Source organism: Xyrauchen texanus, chromosome 16 (genome assembly GCF_025860055.1).
Source record: "Xyrauchen texanus isolate HMW12.3.18 chromosome 16, RBS_HiC_50CHRs, whole genome shotgun sequence".
In the NCBI taxonomy this organism is placed as follows: Eukaryota; Metazoa; Chordata; class Actinopteri; order Cypriniformes; family Catostomidae; genus Xyrauchen; species Xyrauchen texanus.
The window spans coordinates 45,556,801-45,579,300 of NC_068291.1; the positions used below are offsets into that span (position 1 = coordinate 45,556,801).

The following is a 22,500-nucleotide window of genomic DNA, read 5'->3' on the forward strand; positions in this document are numbered from 1 at the left end:
GTCATGTGTTTCCTCAGTTTGTGTCTCTGACTGTACTCAGGTATTCTGCTGTTGTGTAATCTCTGTTTAGGGTCAAATAACATTGTAGTTTACTTTGTTTTTGTGTTGTTTCATTCCAATAAGTTCGGTACTTTTCTTTTTGTGTGTTCATCATTTGGTTGGGCCTCTCTCGCTCTCAAGTTATGAGTCTTACATTTTGGGTGTGCCACTGAAACAGAAAATCTGTAAAAACATCTTCGGCGCTTAAAATGTTAAAGTCAGAAATCGAAGCTTATAATTGAATAAAAGCACTTACAATAATTCTTCTGTTAAATCTTGTGTGTTATTTGAGCTGTAAAGTTGTTTAAATGATCATATTTACAGTTATTATATATTTGTAGTGTTTGTTGACATTATGTCGTCATGGTAATGAAGTTGTAACATTGTCTCTCTCTCCACAGATGTGTCAGTGAGTGATGTAATGACAGTAAAATCATGTTCACACACATATTGTTTATGTCTTGTGTTTATACTTGTGAAACATTAAAATACTGTGTACAGATTAAACCCCATTGACTTGCATTATAAGTGTCTCACTGGAACACACATTTGTGCTTTATTAAAGAAAAGAAGGAACGAGTCGAAATTAATCAACATTATTCCACAGATGCTGCTGATTGATCTGAACTAGGGCTGGGATGGTTACCGCATTACCGCAATACCGCGGTCACGTGACTCCAACCGCGGGTCTGAGCTTGTCACCGTCGTCACCGCAAAAAACAAAAACAAAAAAAACATTGGCCTGCACATGTGTGCACGTTGTGTCTAATGACATGGATTCATTGATTCTAATGATATGGATTATGTCTAATGATATTAGCCTACATGGATTCAAGGTTTTCTAAACAAAACTTATCAAAATATGGAGCAAATCCGACCTTTCGCGAGTTGGGGAGCGCAATGTTCCATGACACATAATAACATTCCATTTGTATTAGAGATGCGCGGATGGGCTATTATTATTTAATCCGCAACCGCATCACAAAACTCATCTGTCCGCACCAACGTTTTTTGATACATTTTCAAAACCGCATCCGCGGCGCTGACTGTTTTAAGGTCTGAGCGATGCAAGGCGCTGCTGCCGCGAGGCTAGAAAGCTCTTGGCTGTTCTAGAAAGGAGACTGATCCAATGCAGCAAAGATATTTTAAAGGCTAAAGTCCCTAGTAGGCTATAGCCTATTGGCTATGTTGTATCCCCAGAATATCAGCAGTGAAGTCCGTTTCCGATTGGCACAGGGATAAAAATAAATAAATAAATAGTAACGCACATCGGCAAACCTGACTACTAGGCTACTGTAGCCTAAAATTTTATCATTTTGTTTTGAATTTTGTTTAAAATGCATTTTAAGATTTCTATTTATTTCTCATGTCTGTGAGGCAGTAGGCCTAGCCGCCGAGTTTCGGTTCATTTATGAGAGAGCTCACGCGCAAGAGATCGCATCGGCGCTTCCACGTCCTGCTGCTGATTATATGTCTGCTATATTTGCTTCTTATTTATTAATTCCAGGCAATTAGTTAATGAAACAGTGATTAAAATTAAGATACAATTTATACAAAACGAAATTTTAAGTTAAAGAAAGGCTTTCTACAAAACAAAACTTAATAAAGTGGTCAAAATCATGTCTGACCCATCTTCAATGCGAATGTATCTGAGAATAATCTTAAATAAGGAAATCTATACAGTGATTAGTTCATGCCAAATTACTGCTTGATGAAAATTTGACTATTTAAAATTGTGCTCGTTTTTTTTCTTCGGATGTAGGTGACAATATTTAAAGTCTGTCTATCAAAAGCGACTTCTGATGTGTGCGCCAAAGTCTGTCGGGGGGGGGGACTTCTCTGATCCAATGTAATGTATTTAATGCGGTTTACCGCTATACCGCGGGAATATCTTGCTTTTCAACCGCGGTTAGAAAAAATCCATACCGCCCCAGCCCTAATCTGAACTCGTACTGAACCCGGAATATTCCTTTAATATTTTAACAGCATGGTTCATTCTGTTCCAATCAAATTGCAAATGACAATCACAAACAAGCTGCCACAGTACTGAATTTCAAATAAAGTGATACAGTAATATATTTATATATATTTAGTCATACATTATAGTATCAACCCTTCTTTATGTTGATTGTGGTTTTCTCTTGTAAAAGGGCGACTGCGGTTATGAATCCGAGCTCTTGCCGTATCTACAGAAAGATGTTGTGGGTCACACCGATGATGGACAAACAACCAAAGAAAACTCTGATAAAATCACTCAACAGATGAAACTGAAATCCAAAGCTGCTGCTCATAGTATCAGACAACCCTCTTCCAAAACCAGCTTACATGAAACTAATGAAGAACAGCAAAGGGACAGTACCGAAACATCAGTGTCTACTCCATGCACGCTGATCCCAAGGAAAGCATCGTTTGAGAAGAACTGTGATAGCACAACACTCAGTGACACACTCTGTTATAGACCGATGTCTGTTGCTGATCCCAGCGCTGACGGGGTTAAATCAAACTCCGAGTTATTGTGTGATGTTCAACCAATGGACGAGTGCTCCGATCTTCAGCACATGTTCTATTTCTCTACATGGAGTGTCAGTCCTAAACTGCGTCCTCACAACATAGCGGCCGAAACATTTCAAACGATTCTCTCCAACGTTAAAGATCTCCTGTCCAAATCACCCCCACGGGACTTTGACTTGATTTTCCCAGAGATCCAACCAAAGGAGTCAATTTCTGAACCTGTTGAGGAGTGCGATCTGTTTCCAGTCCAGTTTTGTCTAAGAGCAGACGAGGAATCTGATGGTGACTCTGTTGACCGTGACATGGATATCTCGCCTCAGAACTCACCAACTTATCCTGGAATTCCCAGGGAATCGTCACGGTTATCAGGAAAGGCACTGTCACCCAGTTGGGATGAGATGTTTGATGATGAGCAGGAGGTCATTGAAGCGCAAATAGAAACGGAGGTGCATGTAGAGCGACAACAACCCCCCACAGGCCTGGACCAGAGTGTTGACCTGTTTGGAGATGATGAAGCGTTCCTTCAGGTGACCTTACCTGACGTTCAGACACCAGACGAGACCGCTGTAGCTCGTGAAGAAGCGATGATGAACACATCTGCTCTGAACGCTAATGCCCGATTGAACAGCTCAAGAACAGACGGACCGAGAGCCGAGCGGAGCTCTGAGGAGTTCAACTGCTCGCAGGACTTCTTCTCTGTGAACTTTGACCTGGGCTTCTCCATTGACTCTGATGAGGACTGTAATGAACTGGAGACCGGATCAGCTGCTAACGCAGAGTTAAACATCACAGCATCAGCTGTTCACAAACCCAAAGCGTCTCCTGCGGTGTCGTCACCACGGCCTCGTCCAGCTGCGGGAGACTCAACGCTGGTCCACAGAACATGTGACCAATCACCGCTCAGTTCAGTGAGGCGTCCCAGCGCCTCAACGCCGAATCTTGCGCTGCTGTGTGACAGAAGAACAGATCACGCACACAACACATTCAGGAAGTCACTTGAGAGGAAGATGTTTGATCAGCGTCCGGCAGGTTCAGGTTAGATCAGCGTTCACCTGCAGATGTTGATGCTGATTAATGATTTTCATATATTTGCATATTTGGATGAAATTAAAGTGTTTGTGTGTTTAGCAGTGTTGAGCAGTGACAGTGAAGAGGAGATAGTTGTGAAGAAACCAGCACATAAAGTCAATCCTTTAGCATCTCCTGAGGTGAGTGTGTGTGCGAGTGAGTGTACGGGTGTGTGGGCGTACGTGTACATGCGTGTGTACGTGTGTCTACGTACGTGAGTGTGTGTGTGTGTGTGTGCACGTGAGTGTGAATTTGAGAGTGTGTGTGAGTTTGAGAGTGCCTGCGCGTGTTTGTGTGTGTGTGTGTGTGTGTGTGTGAAGATATAAGAATAAAAGTTGGTTCTGAGCCAGAATATAAAAGGATATTAAGATATTTTTAATACTTCTGGAGTTATAGACACTCAAACTTTGGAAAAACAGCACAAATAAGTGTTATTTCCCATATTTGGACTCACATCATTGGCGTATAATGCAGCGATAAGTGCTGAACTCAACTGATCTTAGAAATATATCTTCCAATCTCTGTGTATAAATAAAATAATGGCACTGACACCTTTATAAGGATATTTATTTGACCTGTAGTTTTGCTACAAATAGGCGGAAATTGTCACTTTGACCCCAGTCTACAAAATAATGGATTACTCAATAAATATTCATCCATGACATTTAATAATCCGGCTTTCACCATCATTTATGTTTATCTTTCAAAGTATCAACAAAATGAAATCATTTCAGCTTGAGAAGTTTCTTAAATGTGGTTGATTTGAAATGTGAGTCGCTCCACAGCTCTGTTCTGAGAATCTGATGAAATATAAGAACAAACATGAGATGACTGTAGAAGTGTGTCCCTGCTGAATGTGATCTTAATAACTCTTCTTATAGCAGACAAAGATCTTCAGTGAGGTGGATTCTGCCGTACTAGCGTGTAGAAAACGCACTGCTGCACTGAACATGGTATGACCGTCTTAGTTTTCTCTTCACACACTTCAGCTGGCATGTGTAGAAGAGTGATATTCTCCTGTATCCTGTAGTCAGAAGAGAGCGATACGAATGACGGGTCAGATGAGGATTTTCAGGATGTTCGTCGGTCCAGAGTTCTGGAATCATGCAGCATCAGGAATCCTCAACTGAAAACTAAAGTAACGTTACACAAGGAATATATTGATCAGAACATACAGAAGCTGATTGAATCTTCTCATGATGTTATTTCCATCGTGTTCTAGAAGGTTCGAGGAGGGCGTCAGTTTCTGGATGAGGAGGCAGAATTGTCTGAAGATGAAGATGTGTCAACAGATGAAGATGATGGAGATGAACAGAACCGTTCTCTGCAGGGCTTTGTGGTGAACGCCACTCAGTGTTCTCAGGGCCTCAATGGTGAGACGTTTGCCACGTCCGTCCAGTTTCACACATATGACGACACACTCATTAATGAAGGTGAGGGTGTGTGTTGATCATCTGTGATGTTCTCTTCATCAGACTCAGAGATGCAGGCCTTCTATCTGAAGTCTGTGAGGAGTCCAGCGCTCCAGAACCACCTCAGAATGACTTCCAGAACCAAACCGAACATGAACATCTTCTCACAGGTGTGCACATATGACAGCAGGTTTGCTGCATCTTTGAGTCATGTGACGATCATTCTGAATCATTCTCCGCTTGTGTTCTGTTCAGTTTGGTTGTTTGGACACTACATAGATAACACTGATTTCCTCATTTGATTAGATTCTCTCAATTCAATTCCAATTTTGGGTATATTTCTGTATAATGTCCATTTTGTTTACATATGACAGAATGTTTTTCCTCCGGTAATACTGTCAATTATACAGTGAACCTTCTAACTTAGTACATTAAGAAAATATTGAAGGATTAATTCACCCACAAATGAATCTGTGTTGTTATAACCTCATATGTCTTTTATATGAAATAGTGAATAAATGTTGTGCTCAGTGATGATGTCATACAATGGCAGTTTATGGTGACACCTCTTCAAGCTTCAAAAGAACACAAAAGTATCATTCAGAAGTCTAATTAATTATTCATGAGCTCATGATTGTTATGATATGATAAGATTTGATGAGAAACTGAAATCTAATGTATTATTTAGTGTTCACTGACCGTTGATCTCCTGTGTGTGTTCATGATAGGACACGAGAGCAACAGTTCACGCACCCCTCACGACATTGGGGGCGGTCAAGAGAAAACTCGTTGTGTTTATCTAAAAACAGTGATAGTGACAACACAACACAACTGCACACAAAACAGAGAACAGAACTTACTAAACATGTCTGAAGAGTTTGTACAGGAAGAATTGATGCATTTCTGTGCCCAGCCTTATTTTATATCGAACAGAAACACAGAGGAGCTACAGGACGCCACAGTCACACGTGTCCTGACGGCAAACGACATGTGATAAAAGGTTTATTTTCTATGTTAATCAGAGTTTTTGTCCTAACAGCCGTGATGAGTGACGGGACATTCTATCAATCGCTTGTTTTCTATTTTCAGCATCACGTGGGTAACTCCGTCCACTGTGAGCTGGCACTGGTCCAAAAACTCTCTAATAAATAAGGCTGGGCACAGAAATGCATCAGTTCTTCCTGTACAAACTCTTCAGACATGTTTAGTAAGTTCTGTTCTCTGTTTTGTGTGCAGTTGTGTTGTGTTGTCTCTATCACTGTTTTTAGATAAACACAACGAGTTTTCTCTTGAACGCCCCCAATGTCGTGAGGGGTGCGTGAACTGTTGCTCTCGTGTCCTATCATGAACACACACAGGAGATCAACGGTCAGTGAACACTAAATAATACATCAGATTTCAGTTTCTCATCAAATCTTATCATAACAATCATGAGCTCATGAATAATTAATTAGACTTCTGAATGATACTTTTGTGTTCTTTTGAAGCTTGAAGAGGTGTCACCATAAACTTCCATTGTATGACATCATCACTGAGCACAACATTTATTCACTATTTCTCCCTTTGTGTTCAGAGAAAGAAAGAAAGACACATGAGTAAATAATGACTGAATTTACAGTTTTGAGTGAACTATCCTTTAACCACATGGCCCAAACTATGCAGTTCAGTCGCTATTTAGTTAACAGATACAGTATAATGATCAAACAAACTTTAAAAGTAAATTTCAAATAAAATAAAAATAACCTTTGGATTTTACGAATCAAGATCATTCAAGATTGCTGTTAATCTAATATTAATATTTGTACCTGGCCCTAGTTGTCACTTGTAAATAACTGAACTGTGTGTCCAGAAGGAGAGTAAACATGTAACATCACATATATGGATTAATTGTAGATGTTAAACGCCACTGCTCATTAACATATGTGTGTGTTTGCTGCTCTGATCTGATCTGCTGCTCGTCTTCAGGTGCCTGAACAGGACGAGTCATATGCGGAGGACAGTTTTGTGGTTCACGGGAGTGAAGATGAAGATGAGGAAGTGGAGAGTGATGAAGATGTGCAGATAATCCCTGAAGACTCGTTTATTGATGGCAGGAAACAGTACGCCACACGACGGCGGGTTCGAATAAAACAGATCAGGGCGGCAGACGAGGTGAGAGACGTCCAATCAGAGATCAGCAGGAAAAACAAGCGCTCACGCATCATCAGAGTACAAGATTCCAGTGAGGATGAGGAGGAGACGTGTGTCAGACGAGCAGCAGATGAGACACCGTCTGTTTTTAAAGTTCCTCAGTGTCTCCAGAACGTCTCCACGGTCCCTGAGAAACGAGCGAGACTAACAGAGAAACAGCAGCAGGAGGAGAGGATCAGACAGAGACTCCGAGATCAGACCGCACTGTCAGACCAACTCAACTTCCAAACGGACAAACAGGTGAGGAGTGAATCTCAGTACACACAGTGACAGGAAATGGAAGCTTTACTGTGTTCTCTGTGATTGGATGATTATATGCAGGTGTTCTAGTTCAAGATCTAAACAAACAGATAAAGAAGATGATTCATAGTATGTGTGTCATATAGCCATTGAAAAAATAAAAGGATAGAAATTTCTGGTATCACTTTAAGTGAAGCCCATATTTATAATGCATTCATAATGTCTCATAATACACCTTATAATATGTTATAACATCTCATATATAATTATAACTACAGTTATAACACATTATAAGTCTTCTCCTATTCATAGTTATAGTTTAGAGTATAATGCATTCATAATGTCTTATAATACACCTTATAATATGTTATAACATCTCATATATAATTATAACTACAGTTATAATACATTATAAGTCTTCCCCTATTCATAGTTATAATTTAGAGTATAATGCATTCATAATGTCTCATAATACACCTTATAATATGTTATAACATCTCATATATAATTATAACTACAGTTATAACACATTATAAGTCTTCTCCTATTCATAGTTATAATTTAGAGTATAATGCATTCATAATGTCTCATAATACACCTTATAATATGTTATAACATCTCATATATAATTATAACTACAGTTATAATACATTATAAGTCTTCCCCTATTCATAGTTATAATTTAGAGTATAATGCATTCATAATGTCTCATAATACACCTTATAATATGTTATAACATCTCATATATAATTATAACTACAGTTATAACACATTATAAGTCTTCCCCTATTCATAGTTATAATTTAGAGTATAATGCATTCATAATGTCTCATAATACACCTTATAATATGTTATAACATCTCATATATAATTATAACTACAGTTATAACACATTATAAGTCTTCTCCTATTCATAGTTATAATTTAGAGTATAATGCATTCATAATGTCTCATAATACACCTTATAATATGTTATAACATCTCATACATAATTATAACTACAGTTATAATACATTATAAGTCTTCTCCTATTCATAGTTATAGTTTAGAGTATAATGCATTCATAATGTCTCATAATACACCTTATAATATGTTATAACATCTCATATATAATTATAACTACAGTTATAACACATTATAAGTCTTCTCCTATTCATAGTTATAATTTAGAGTATAATGCATTCATAATGTCTCATAATACACCTTATAATATGTTATAACATCTCATATATAATTATATCTACAGTTATAATACATTATATGTCTTCCCCTATTCATAGTTATAATTTAGAGTATAATGCATTCATAATGTCTCATAATACACCTTATAATATGTTATAACATCTCATATATAATTATAACTACAGTTATAACACATTATAAGTCTTCTCCTATTCATAGTTATAATTTAGAGTATAATGCATTCATAATGTCTCATAATACACCTTATAATATGTTATAACATCTCATATATAATTATAACTACAGTTATAACACATTATAAGTCTTCTCCTATTCATAGTTATAATTTAGAGTATAATGCATTCATAATGTCTCATAATACACCTTATAATAGTTATAACACCTCATACATAATTATAACTACAGTTATAATACATTATAAGTCTTCTCCTATTCATAGTTATAGTTTAGAGTATAATGCATTCATAATGTCTCATAATACACCTTATAATATGTTATAACATCTCATATATAATTATAACTATAGTTATAATACATTATAAGTCTTCCCCTATTCATAGTTATAATTTAGAGTATAATGCATTTATAATGTCTCTTAATACACCTTATAATATGTTATAACATCTCATATATAATTATAACTACAGTTATAATACATTATAAGTCTTCTCCTATTCATAGTTATAATTTAGAGTATAATGCATTCATAATGTCTCATAATACACCTTATAATATGTTATAACATCTCATATATAATTATAACTACAGTTATAACACATTATAAGTCTTCTCCTATTCATAGTTATAATTTAGAGTATAATGCATTCATAATGTCTCATAATACACCTTATAATAGTTATAACACCTCATACATAATTATAACTACAGTTATAATACATTATAAGTCTTCTCCTATTCATAGTTATAGTTTAGAGTATAATGCATTCATAATGTCTCATAATACACCTTATAATATGTTATAACATCTCATATATAATTATAACTACAGTTATAACACATTATAAGTCTTCTCCTATTCATAGTTATAATTTAGAGTATAATGCATTCATAATGTCTCATAATACACCTTATAATATGTTATAACATCTCATATATAATTATAACTACAGTTATAATACATTATAAGACTTCCCTATTCATAGTTATAATTTAGAGTATAATGCATTCATAATGTCTCATAATACACCTTATAATATGTTATAACATCTCATATATAATTATAACTACAGTTATAACACATTATAAGTCTTCCCCTATTCATAGTTATAATTTAGAGTATAATGCATTTATAATGTCTCTTAATACACCTTATAATATGTTATAACATCTCATATATAATTATAACTACAGTTATAATACATTATAAGTCTTCTCCTATTCATAGTTATAATTTAGAGTATAATGCATTCATAATGTCTCATAATACACCTTATAATATGTTATAACATCTCATATATAATTATAACTACAGTTATAACACATTATAAGTCTTCTCCTATTCATAGTTATAATTTAGAGTATAATGCATTCATAATGTCTCATAATACACCTTATAATAGTTATAACACCTCATACATAATTATAACTACAGTTATAATACATTATAAGTCTTCTCCTATTCATAGTTATAGTTTAGAGTATAATGCATTCATAATGTCTCATAATACACCTTATAATATGTTATAACATCTCATATATAATTATAACTACAGTTATAACACATTATAAGTCTTCTCCTATTCATAGTTATAATTTAGAGTATAATGCATTCATAATGTCTCATAATACACCTTATAATATGTTATAACATCTCATATATAATTATAACTACAGTTATAATACATTATAAGACTTCCCTATTCATAGTTATAATTTAGAGTATAATGCATTCATAATGTCTCATAATACACCTTATAATATGTTATAACATCTCATATATAATTATATCTACAGTTATAATACATTATAAGTCTTCCCTATTCATAGTTATAATTTAGAGTATAATGCATTCATAATGTCTCATAATACACCTTATAATATGTTATAACATCTCATATATAATTATAACTACAGTTATAACACATTATAAGTCTTCTCCTATTCATAGTTATAATTTAGAGTATAATGCATTCATAATGTCTCATAATACACCTTATAATAGTTATAACACCTCATACATAATTATAACTACAGTTATAATACATTATAAGTCTTCTCCTATTCATAGTTATAGTTTAGAGTATAATGCATTCATAATGTCTCATAATACACCTTATAATATGTTATAACATCTCATATATAATTATAACTATAGTTATAATACATTATAAGTCTTCCCCTATTCATAGTTATAATTTAGAGTATAATGCATTTATAATGTCTCTTAATACACCTTATAATATGTTATAACATCTCATATATAATTATAACTACAGTTATAATACATTATAAGTCTTCTCCTATTCATAGTTATAATTTAGAGTATAATGCATTCATAATGTCTCATAATACACCTTATAATATGTTATAACATCTCATATATAATTATAACTACAGTTATAACACATTATAAGTCTTCTCCTATTCATAGTTATAATTTAGAGTATAATGCATTCATAATGTCTCATAATACACCTTATAATAGTTATAACACCTCATACATAATTATAACTACAGTTATAATACATTATAAGTCTTCTCCTATTCATAGTTATAGTTTAGAGTATAATGCATTCATAATGTCTCATAATACACCTTATAATATGTTATAACATCTCATATATAATTATAACTACAGTTATAACACATTATAAGTCTTCTCCTATTCATAGTTATAATTTAGAGTATAATGCATTCATAATGTCTCATAATACACCTTATAATATGTTATAACATCTCATATATAATTATAACTACAGTTATAATACATTATAAGACTTCCCCTATTCATAGTTATAATTTAGAGTATAATGCATTCATAATGTCTCATAATACACCTTATAATATGTTATAACATCTCATATATAATTATATCTACAGTTATAATACATTATAAGTCTTCCCCTATTCATAGTTATAATTTAGAGTATAATGCATTCATAATGTCTCTTAATACACCTTATAATATGTTATAACATCTCATATATAATTATAACTACAGTTATAACACATTATAAGTCTTCCCCTATTCATAGTTATAATTTAGAGTATAATGCATTCATAATGTCTCATAATACACCTTATAATATGTTATAACATCTCATATATAATAATATCTACAGTTATAACACATTATAAGTCTTCCCCTATTCATAGTTATAATTTAGAGTATAATGCATTCATAATGTCTCATAATACACCTTATAATATGTTATAACATCTCATATATAATTATAACTACAGTTATAATACATTATAAGTCTTCTCCTATTCATAGTTATAATTTAGAGTATAATACATTCATAATGTCTCATAATACACCTTATAATATGTTATAACATCTCATATATAATTATAACTACAGTTATAACACATTATAAGTCTTCCCCTATTCATAGTTATAATTTAGAGTATAATGCATTCATAATGTCTCATAATACACCTTATAATATGTTATAACATCTCATATATAATAATATCTACAGTTATAACACATTATAAGTCTTCCCCTATTCATAGTTATAATTTAGAGTATAATGCATTCATAATGTCTCATAATACACCTTATAATATGTTATAACATCTCATATATAATTATAACTACAGTTATAATACATTATAAGTCTTCTCCTATTCATAGTTATAATTTAGAGTATAATACATTCATAATGTCTCATAATACACCTTATAATATGTTATAACATCTCATATATAATTATAACTACAGTTATAACACATTATAAGTCTTCCCCTATTCATAGTTATAATTTAGAGTATAATGCATTCATAATGTCTCATAATACACCTTATAATATGTTATAACATCTCATATATAATTATAACTACAGTTATAATACATTATAAGTCTTCTCCTATTCATAGTTATAGTTTAGAGTATAATGCATTCATAATGTCTCATAATACACCTTATAATATGTTATAACATCTCATATATAATTATAACTACAGTTATAATACATTATAAGACTTCCCTATTCATAGTTATAATTTAGAGTATAATGCATTCATAATGCCACAAATAATGTCAGGATTACCCTCAAATACAAATGTGTGTGCAGGTGATCTGCGCAGCTGGCATGAATCGGAGTCCGCTGGCCGCGGACGCTCCTCTCTGTGTGTTGGTGGACAGCCGCTGCATCAGTGGAGGGTCAGAGGTCGTGTCATCTCTGCGACTCAAACACCGGATGAAAGTTCACGTGTGTTCACTGGTCAGTTCAGATTTCATCGTGAGTAACCGCATGAGCGTGGAGTGGCACAGTGAATCGGACATGTCCAGCGTTCAGAACCGCAGGCGACTGCAGGACCGAATGCAGAAACTGGAGGCATTATCTGAGCGTGTGTGTTTGATCATTGAGAAAGACCGACCCAAACCAGGTGAGAACCACAAACACTCAAACACACCAAACACACACACACTGGAGTTCAGCTGACATCACAGTTCACTGATTGGACGATTTACGCAGAGAACAAGTGTTTTTCTTTGGGGTTCTACACTTAAATGACTGTTAACCCTTTAAGATCTGAAGGTGTTTTTAAAGATTTCCTGTTTCAGTGGCATACCCAAAACTAAAGGATTAGAACTGGAGAAAAAACATGGAGGGTAAAGTGTTTGGTATCATTGTAAAGAAAACTTTAACAAAATTTAAAAGATTTCAGTCTTTCAGTCAAAAATCACACCAAAAATTTACTTTCTTATTTTTCTGATTTGACATTTTATATTTCTGGGTGTAAATAATGTGGCTCTGATAAACTGCTTTTGTTTTGTTCTCAATCATGTCGACTGTATCTGAGGAAACATATTGTGTTGATGCGACAAATCAATCAAAAGTTGCAACATTACAAATATTATTATTATAGTGTCCAAAAACATCTCCAAACAAATAAAAGATAATAATTGTACATAAGAACTAATTACACATGCAAACACAACAATGACTAAAGGTTTGCATAGCATGCACACATGATTTTAGTCATGAGATTTCACAGGATGAGTTTCATTCTGTGTCATTTGAGGCATCATTGAGTCTGTGTCGTGTATTTGGCGCCATCTCCTGGTGGTCATATGTAACACTGTGCTTCATGTGGATTATCTAATGATCTATACATCTGATTATCTTGTGTGTGGACTCGATTGAAAGATAATCACAGACTCGAAATAATCATATGAGATATTTCATGTTGAAGTTATTAGCAAAAACGCAGCATAAAAACAACAGCAACATAATTGTCAAAGACATATATTTAGCTGTTACTCGCTATATTTTAGTCTGTGAGTAACACAAATAGTCTGGTTGTATTTTACTCTTTAAGATCTTTCCAACAACATATGACACATGACTATTTGATCAGTTTAATGTTTTTACTGATTGCAATAAAATGAAGTGCAAATTCTTCTATTAATTATCAAAACGTAACACTTCTGATGTATCTGTACATTTTAAAGCACTTGTTCAGTTTTGGTCATAATGTCTACATGCACTGGAAAGAAGAACTTCTAATCTTTCAATGACACCTGTTGTGTGCTGGTCAAGACTGCAGTTATTACAGCGGGCCCATCCGAGGTTAAAGGGTTAAAATATGAAACTGGAGGCAGAACAGTTGTGCTACTTTAATGTGTCGAATTTCAGCACAAAATCCTCCAAATCAAACATTATTCACAGCACATTCATGACTCATTTCTATACAGATGTTTATAGAGTACGCTTCATTCACAGCAGTCAACACTATCACCTGCCACAATTACACATTATTCATTATAACGGGTGTTTGTGTGCATTATCTAGAGATTATAGCATCAGCAATTCTTCAAATGATGGAGATACGGGTCAAAATCTGGAATATTTACTGACACGCAGTCTAGTGAAGAAGAATAAAGATTTATTAAATTATATTGTGTTTAAATACTTTAGGTAGTATTTGTGTACTACCTTTAATTCAGGCTGCTTTAATAATAATATGTGCCATATTGTCCTAAAAATAATGTCACAATGCAGTAACTCCTAATTAAACTTAAAATAGACTTCATTTTGTAATTTCAGGTGAGACGCTGAGAGTGTTTCAGCGCAGCCGCTATTATGACGGGACGCTGGCGGCGCTGGTGAAGGCGGGCGTTCGGCTCATGTTCAGCAACGGTCCAGACGAGACTGCCACCATCCTGACTAACCTCACACAGGTCGAGCAGAGGAAAGGTCATTCCATACGTGTACCGCTGGAGGTCAAAGGTCATCGCCAGCAGGCGCTTCAGTTCTGCCTCGCGCTGCCACACGTGAGCTACATCAGCGCCCTGAACATGTGTCACCACTACACCTCCATCAGTCACATGATCAACAGGTAACACACTGAGCTCTGTGTCATAAAATGTGGCTTTTAGTTCATGTCTATATGCTAGTGTACTCAAGTTTACTAAATAACTTTATAAAGTCTTTCTCTCCCGGGAGAATGGACCAGAAACACTGATGACATCATCATCATGTACTCAGGAGCATATGCAAATGTGTTGTTAAAACAGAATGAGAAAGTCCTCCTAATACCACCTGTAACCGTCAAGAACGTAGCAAAACACGGTTCATAGCTTCAATAAAACTAGCCATTTCAGTGTGAGGTTAAAATCACAGATCATGTTTAGTGTTTAAATGTGCTTCCTGTTGTCTTTCAGCTCTGTCGACGAGCTGCAGACGTTTGCGTGTGTGAATCGCTCCAGAGCAGAAGACATTTACCGCAGTCTGCGTTACAGCTGCGACTCCACGCTCATGACCACAAACTAACCCAAGCGAACATGTCCTCAGCACTTTAACACATTATGTATTATTGAATTCATTGTATGGACACAAACATGGAATGATCAGGATTAGACTTTCCTCTCATGTGATGTAAATCAATCTGTGTTTTCCGATTCGGAAAGCGATTTGTACAGCGCTGATTATGCTAATAGCCAGTTTGGTAATTCTGTTATGAAGTATTTATGTTTAAAAGAATATCTGTGTGAGCTGGTAAGACTTTGAGAAATAAAACTGCTCAGTGTTTTTAATCGGTTGCATGTGCTGTTTTGAACCACTAGAGGTCATCAGAACACAGGGCTGTATGCTAACAGGAGCGCGCGTGCACAGAGGTCAGTTTATATGTTTACTGCTAATGGATCATAAAAGTACATCTACACAGTAGGCATGAAGATACCTGATGTATGACTCTGGTAAACCTTTCAAGTTATTTTCTAAATGTTTCAAAAGAATGCCATTAAATTCCTCACACATCCATCACAAAGCCGTAACCTATCCAGAGCTGACCTCCCAAAGCATGTCTGTGAATAAAACACACAAATCAGCCTGATCTCATGAACATCACGTGACCGTTGCAACATTTATTGCAAAACTAAATGACGTGGTTCATTACAGGTGTAGCTGCAGCTTCCCCGTGAAATGTCCAGCGGGGGGCACCAAAAGCGAGTGAAATGGTTTCGTAATCACGCAAGGTTTTTATGTGAATATTAGATGTTTTAATGAGTAAAACGTACCTCCCTAAACTAAACTGAACCGATAATGTCCTGAAAGCGAATAAGAGGTCAACAGACATCCTCACGCTAAACCAACACCTAAACATAAATGATGGTGTTTTCAGCATTTCGTCTCTTCTTTGACACTTTTGCCTCATGTCAGCTTGACCGCGGTCTTCCGAGTCTAAAGTCCAACACTGGATCAGGCGAGCTACTGCAGAAGTTCTTCACATTGGAATAAGTGTGTGAATGTTACCCGTTTAAATGTATAGCTTGTGAAATGATGCGAGTAATAGTGTGAAGTGTTTGTAAATCATAATTGGCCGTTGTACTGGTGATTTGTGTAAAAGTCAATTAAACAGTTAAACTGTAGCAAATGATAGAACGTGGCACGTAAAACTATATATTTATAGTAACATTCATTCTATAGTCTACGATTTAATTTCATAAGTTCAGGTGTCACTCGCACCCAAATATATTCCACATCACACACCGTAGTCCTGCCTGTGAACCGTCTGCAAACATCTGGACAACTTTAAAACATGATGCAAAATATCTTACTGTACAGAAATATGGCAATTACAAGTGAGATATAAAATAGTCACGGTGCAAATAACGGTTTAAACATCTGTTAGAATAATCCATAGTTTTTGTTGTACAGTCTTACGGGTCATTTCACACAATTATAACCGCGAGTGAACAGACGGCGTGTGGACATTTCATTTAGTGCTGTTAGTGTTAGCAAGGTGCAACTATAAACACAACAGTGCCCGCCCACTTTTGAAGCCATCTTGGATCCGGAAGGATTATTTCTTGTGGGATTTCATAAGAGTTGTGATCCATGAACCAAACCAACAGCTCTGACATTACAAACTTTGATTTGAAGCAAAGAACATTTTACTAAAAGTCAAAGATACAAGACCGTGTACTTCACGTCTTTAATGAGGAATGAACTACAATCCCATGATGCATTGCAAATGATGTAATCAAATTAAAAACAATGGGAAATTATACAGTTATTGATTATGAGTATAGAAACAATATTTTTAATAGCAATTTTTTAACAATGAAGATGAAATCAGTTGGACGGATGTCTTCAACAGAAGCATATATCATCGACTAAAAACCTCAGAGCTCACGGTGCATCTGTTTTTAAAGGTTTATAAGTTAATGTTAAAATTAACAATTCGCTGGGTGTTCTGGGTATCTCAGCGAGTATTGACGCTATCACCGCTGGAGTCGCGAGTTTGAATTCAGGGCGTGTGACTCCAGTCAGGTCTCCTAAGCAACCAAATTGGCCCGGTTGCTAGGGAGGGTGGAGTCACATGGGATAACCAAATTGGCCCGGTTGCTAGGGAGGGTAGAGTCACATGGGGTAACCAAATTGGCCCGGTTGCTAAGGAGGGTAGAGTCACATGGGGTAACCAAATTGGCCCGGTTGCTAGGGAGGGTAGAGTCACATGGGGTAACCAAATTGGGCCGGTTGCTAGGGAGGGTAGAGTCACATGGGGTAACCAAATTGGCCCGGTTGCTAGGGAGGGTAGAGTCACATGGGGTAACCAAATTGGCCCGGTTGCTAAGGAGGGTAGAGTCACATGGGGTAACCAAATTGGCCCGGTTGCTAGGGAGGGTAGAGTCACATGGGGTAACCAAATTGGCCCGGTTGCTAGGGAGGGTAGAGTCACATGGGGTAACCTCCTCGTGGTCACTATAATGTGGTTCTCGCTCTCGGTGGGGCGTGTGGTGAGTTGTGCGTGGATGCCACGGAGAATAGCGTGAAGCCTCCACATGCGTTACGTCTCCACAGTAACATGCGCTCAAGATGCGCGGATTGACGGTCTCAGATGCGGAGGCAACTGAGATTCTACAACTGGGAAGAATAACACATGTTGCTTTCACGATGCTAAGTAAGGACTACAAATACCATCAGCATGTGAGCTACATGCTTTATGAAATGAACAACTTTTGTAGTCCTTTAGTGACTGGTTAGCAACATGCATTTTTAAACAACGCAACAGCTTTAATATCCATGGTTGAGGTGTGACTGTGTTTAATTTATGTTCTAAAACAGTAATTTTCACCACAGATCTTATTTGACTTTCTACTAGTTTAAAAATCCCTATTCTAAAGCGGAATTCCCAAAGGAACACATGCTGAATTAGTCTTCCGGGTTTGCTTATAAAATGACATCACAGCCGAACAGCTCTATTGAGGAGAAGTGTGCTAACGCTTCATGTTTACAAGGGATCTCCAGACCAGTGGGATCTCTTGACTCGGGACCCTTGGTGGGACATTGTGGTTTTATCGTTCTCAATTTCTTCAGAAAATGTTCCTATTGAGTTAGAGCTGCTGTGGCACTATTACAATTCCAAAACGTCATCTCTGAACATCTACATGTTGAAATGAATTGAAGAATTACTTTTAAATGGAAGGTTTGAAGCCTTATGCTGATAATAATTGAGAAATATGAGAACAGGACAAATAAAAGATGATTGACAGATGAGTGTAGAGCATGAAACACGATAACGATAATGTGATCCTTGAGTGAGGCATAAACCTCCGTTGATTGACCTTCATATTGGGAATTTTCCATCTTTATTAGAATCACAGCAGAGAGTTACGGAAGAAATACAGGGATAATGGGTCAGTGGGAACAGGACATGCCTGGACTCAAACCTGTGTTACCTGCATGAGCACCAAAGCGTGTCAGACGCACGTGCCGCATCACGTCTCCATTATTAAAAGGCTGCTTGAAGAACTATCGACAGTATAGTATATTCCCCACAATCCTCCTAGTCCCACAATAGTTCTTCAATCAGCCTTACAGGAGAGGTGATGCGGCACGTGCTTCTGACACGCTTTGGTGCTCATGCACATGTATGAGGAGACGTCTCAGGATCTCATGATCCATCGTCCTCAAACACTCCGAGATCATCTTCGTTTTGAGACATCAGATGTTTCACTCACAGACTGTCGTGCTGAATGTTGGACTGTATCGGCTCGCAGTCCTTCAAACTGTCGTCATCCCTCATATACATGAGGAACAATGTGACCGTGGCGAATGTGGTGGCGTTCACGGGAAACGCTCTCAAGAGCGTGGAGGTCAAACCTCGCGTGAACGCTCTCCATCCCTCACGCTCCCAGCTCTGACGCACACAGTCCGATATCCCGTTATACCTGTTTACTCCACCGACACCGTCTGCCTGAAGACGGGACTTTATCACGTCCACGGGGTAGGTGGACATCCAGGACGCCATTCCAGACAACCCTCCCGCGAACAGCAGCTTGGGAATCATGTAGACGTCGTTGGGTTCGCAGCCCAGTGAACGAGTCAGAACGTCATAGGTGAGGAAGTACACCCCGAATCCTGGCGTCTCACGAATGATCGTGGTCCTCATTCCTCTGTTAATGCCTCGGATTCCTTCTCTCCTGTAGATGCGCAGCAGACAGTCCAGAGAGTTCCGGTACAGCTTCCTGGAAGTGTCCTTCTCGCCCATGCCCTGCATCTGCATGCGTGTCTTGGCGAGCTCCATCGGACAGCTGATGGCGGACTGAATGGCGCCGGCCGCAGCGCCCGCCATGAACTGATTGACAGGAGTGTCCGTCCCCAGCGCCCGCATGACGTTACCTTGAACGCCGAACACGATGGCGTTGATGAAGGTCAGACCCATCATCGGTGAGCCGACTCCTTTATACAGGCCGAACATCTGCAGGTAAACGAGAAGCCAGTGAACACTAGGAAGGGCTCCTATCTAGTCATGTCCTCAAACCCTGATCCCTGTAGAGCGCACACGTGTCACAAAAGATCCTAAATGTTCTAGATGGCTCCAGATGTAATCGGGTCATTCCAACAATTGCCGCCTTTTTGCTTGGAAACTTTAATTTCATATTTGTAAACGTATAGAGATGATTTATATCAGTTAATGTAGATATATTGACATTTATAATTATTCAAATGATCCCTTTGTCTTCCCAGAGCAGGGAGGACATGTTATGCTAATGTATGACATCACAAAATATAACGGAAGAATGACACGCTTCATGTTCATATATATAAATAAACTGTTTGATGTTCATTATTTTGCTGAATGTCTGATGTCCACCTTCATTACATAACTCTTCAATTACAAAACATCATTGTCTTATTGACCAATAACAATATCTAAAAAAACAAATTAAAACATGAAAGAAGAGAAGCAGATGTAGCAGATATTAAGTCTTGTTTTTCAGTGGAATTTTACAGAATTTGGTGTGATTTATTACAACAGGAAATAACTATTTGTCAATGGGGAATGCAAAATAAACTTGTTTTCCTGTTGAATCGGGATTTTCTTTCCCCACTGACAAATCGTTTATAATGTTTATGCATGAATCGCACTAAAGTTCATTCGATTTCTCTGAAAACATGAAAAAATGACACAAATAAATGTAGCTTTTTTTTTCTTCTTTTTTTCATGTTTAGATATTTTTACTGTGAAAAAATGACCAAAATACTCCGTAATAAAATGATTTTTTGCAATGTACAGTATCGTGACAACAGAGTGGACAATCAAGTGAAAGCACACATTAAAATGACAAAAGAATACATGATATTGAGAGGAAAGTACAATGATTTAGCCCTTTATTTTTGGTCAAAGATGATTGACGTGCAGCTCTGGGGACATGAGGTACGGAAGCCCTGAGCCGCATGTGGGAAAACAAAAAATAATGTCTCGGTTCCTTCCTGAGCCCGTCTTATTTTTCTTTCTCTCTTCAAAAACTTTTTTTTCTCTCTTCAAAAAATGTCTGCAGTACCAGCCTTGTCCACCAGGTGCCGCAATCAGTAAACATGTGATCTCATGCGTTTAATGCTTTCTCTGTTGCTCTATAGTTGAATAATACATGTATTATTTATTTAAGAATATTGATCAAATATATAACAGAACCCGGGGAGCGATAGCCTGCTATAGGTGATTCCTCACCCCTCACCAATTTGTTTGGATGAGCACTTTACATTTTTATAAGACTTTGACTCGGGAAGGAACTGAGACACTTTTTTTCCCACCTTGCGGTTCAGGGCTTCCGTAATGAGGAAATGACACTAGTGCAATAAATCAATTTTATTTGATTGTTTTTGTTAATAAGTCAATTAAAGTTGTAATTAGCTGCAATTAAACTTCATTAACACTATTACTTGTACTGGAGGGCTTAAAGGCTCCAGATTGTTGGAATGACCCAGTAACTATTGAGCCCAATCGAAATAAAGGCCCTGAATGACTGTCTATCCTCAAGGTAAAAAAGGCTCCATGTGTGGCAAGTTAATGTGATAAATGTACCTTTTGTCTCGTTATTCTATTTAGTACCCATTATTACATTTGTGCCATCTCAAGTGCCCACAGCAGAGCAGAATGGCACATATAGATGTTCTCTGAGCTACATGTCTGTTCTGACGTCTCGAGTACTGATTGTGTGTCTTTAGGGCTGAAGTGACTCGTGGAGTTCATGCTGCTGCGGACCTCACAAGGTAAAGATCTCATATTGTAGCACACCGCACTGATCCTGGAACAACATTTATATCTGTGGATCATAACGCAAGGCACAGAAATGCATCAATTCTTCCTGTACAAACTCTTCAGACATGTTTAGTAAGTTCTGTTCTCTGTTTTGTGTGCAGTTGTGTTGTGTTGTCTCTATCACTGTTTTTAGATAAACACAACAAGTTTTCTCTTGAACGCCCCCAATGTCGTGAGGGGTGCGTGAACTGTTGCTCTCGTGTCCTATCATGAACACACACAGGAGATCAACGGTCAGTGAACACTAAATAATACATTAGATTTCAGTTTCTCATCAAATCTTATCATATCATAACAATCATGAGCTCATGAATAATTAATTAGACTTCTGAATGATACTTTTGTGTTCTTTTGAAGCTTGAAGAGGTGTCACCATAAACTGCCATTGTATGACATCATCACTGAGCACAACATTTATTCACTATTTCCCCCTTTGTGTTCAGAGAAAGAAAGAAAGACACATGAGTTTACAACAACACGGGGGTGAGTAAACAATGACTGAATTTACAGTTTTGGGTGAACTATCCTTTAACCACATGTCCTATAGAGACGCAGCAGCCGATCAGCTCCACATGGAAGAAAGGAAGTCCTGTCA

The 22,500-nt window shown here is 36.7% G+C and overlaps 2 protein-coding genes across 2 annotated transcripts in view; one reads left to right on the plus strand and one right to left on the minus strand.

Annotated features, from left to right (window-relative positions):
* The window catches only part of fancm (FA complementation group M), a 72,496-nt gene extending 56,608 nt beyond the window's left edge, over nt 1-15,888 (plus strand). The window contains 10 exon segments of the mRNA XM_052144960.1: nt 2,190-3,585; nt 3,679-3,758; nt 4,500-4,571; nt 4,649-4,756; nt 4,841-4,991; nt 5,094-5,200; nt 6,996-7,460; nt 12,923-13,238; nt 14,903-15,194; nt 15,520-15,888. Coding sequence (XP_052000920.1) covers nt 2,190-3,585; nt 3,679-3,758; nt 4,500-4,571; nt 4,649-4,756; nt 4,841-4,991; nt 5,094-5,200; nt 6,996-7,460; nt 12,923-13,238; nt 14,903-15,194; nt 15,520-15,628 — 3,096 coding nt within the window. The 3' untranslated portion in view covers nt 15,629-15,888.
* Nucleotides 15,889-17,290: 1,402 nt separating this feature from the next.
* The window catches only part of LOC127656572 (mitochondrial basic amino acids transporter), a 7,459-nt gene continuing 2,249 nt past the window's right edge, over nt 17,291-22,500 (minus strand). Inside the window, exon 4 of the mRNA XM_052144955.1 lies at nt 17,291-20,060. Coding sequence (XP_052000915.1) covers nt 19,317-20,060 — 744 coding nt within the window. The 3' untranslated portion in view covers nt 17,291-19,316. The remainder of the gene's footprint in view (nt 20,061-22,500) is intronic.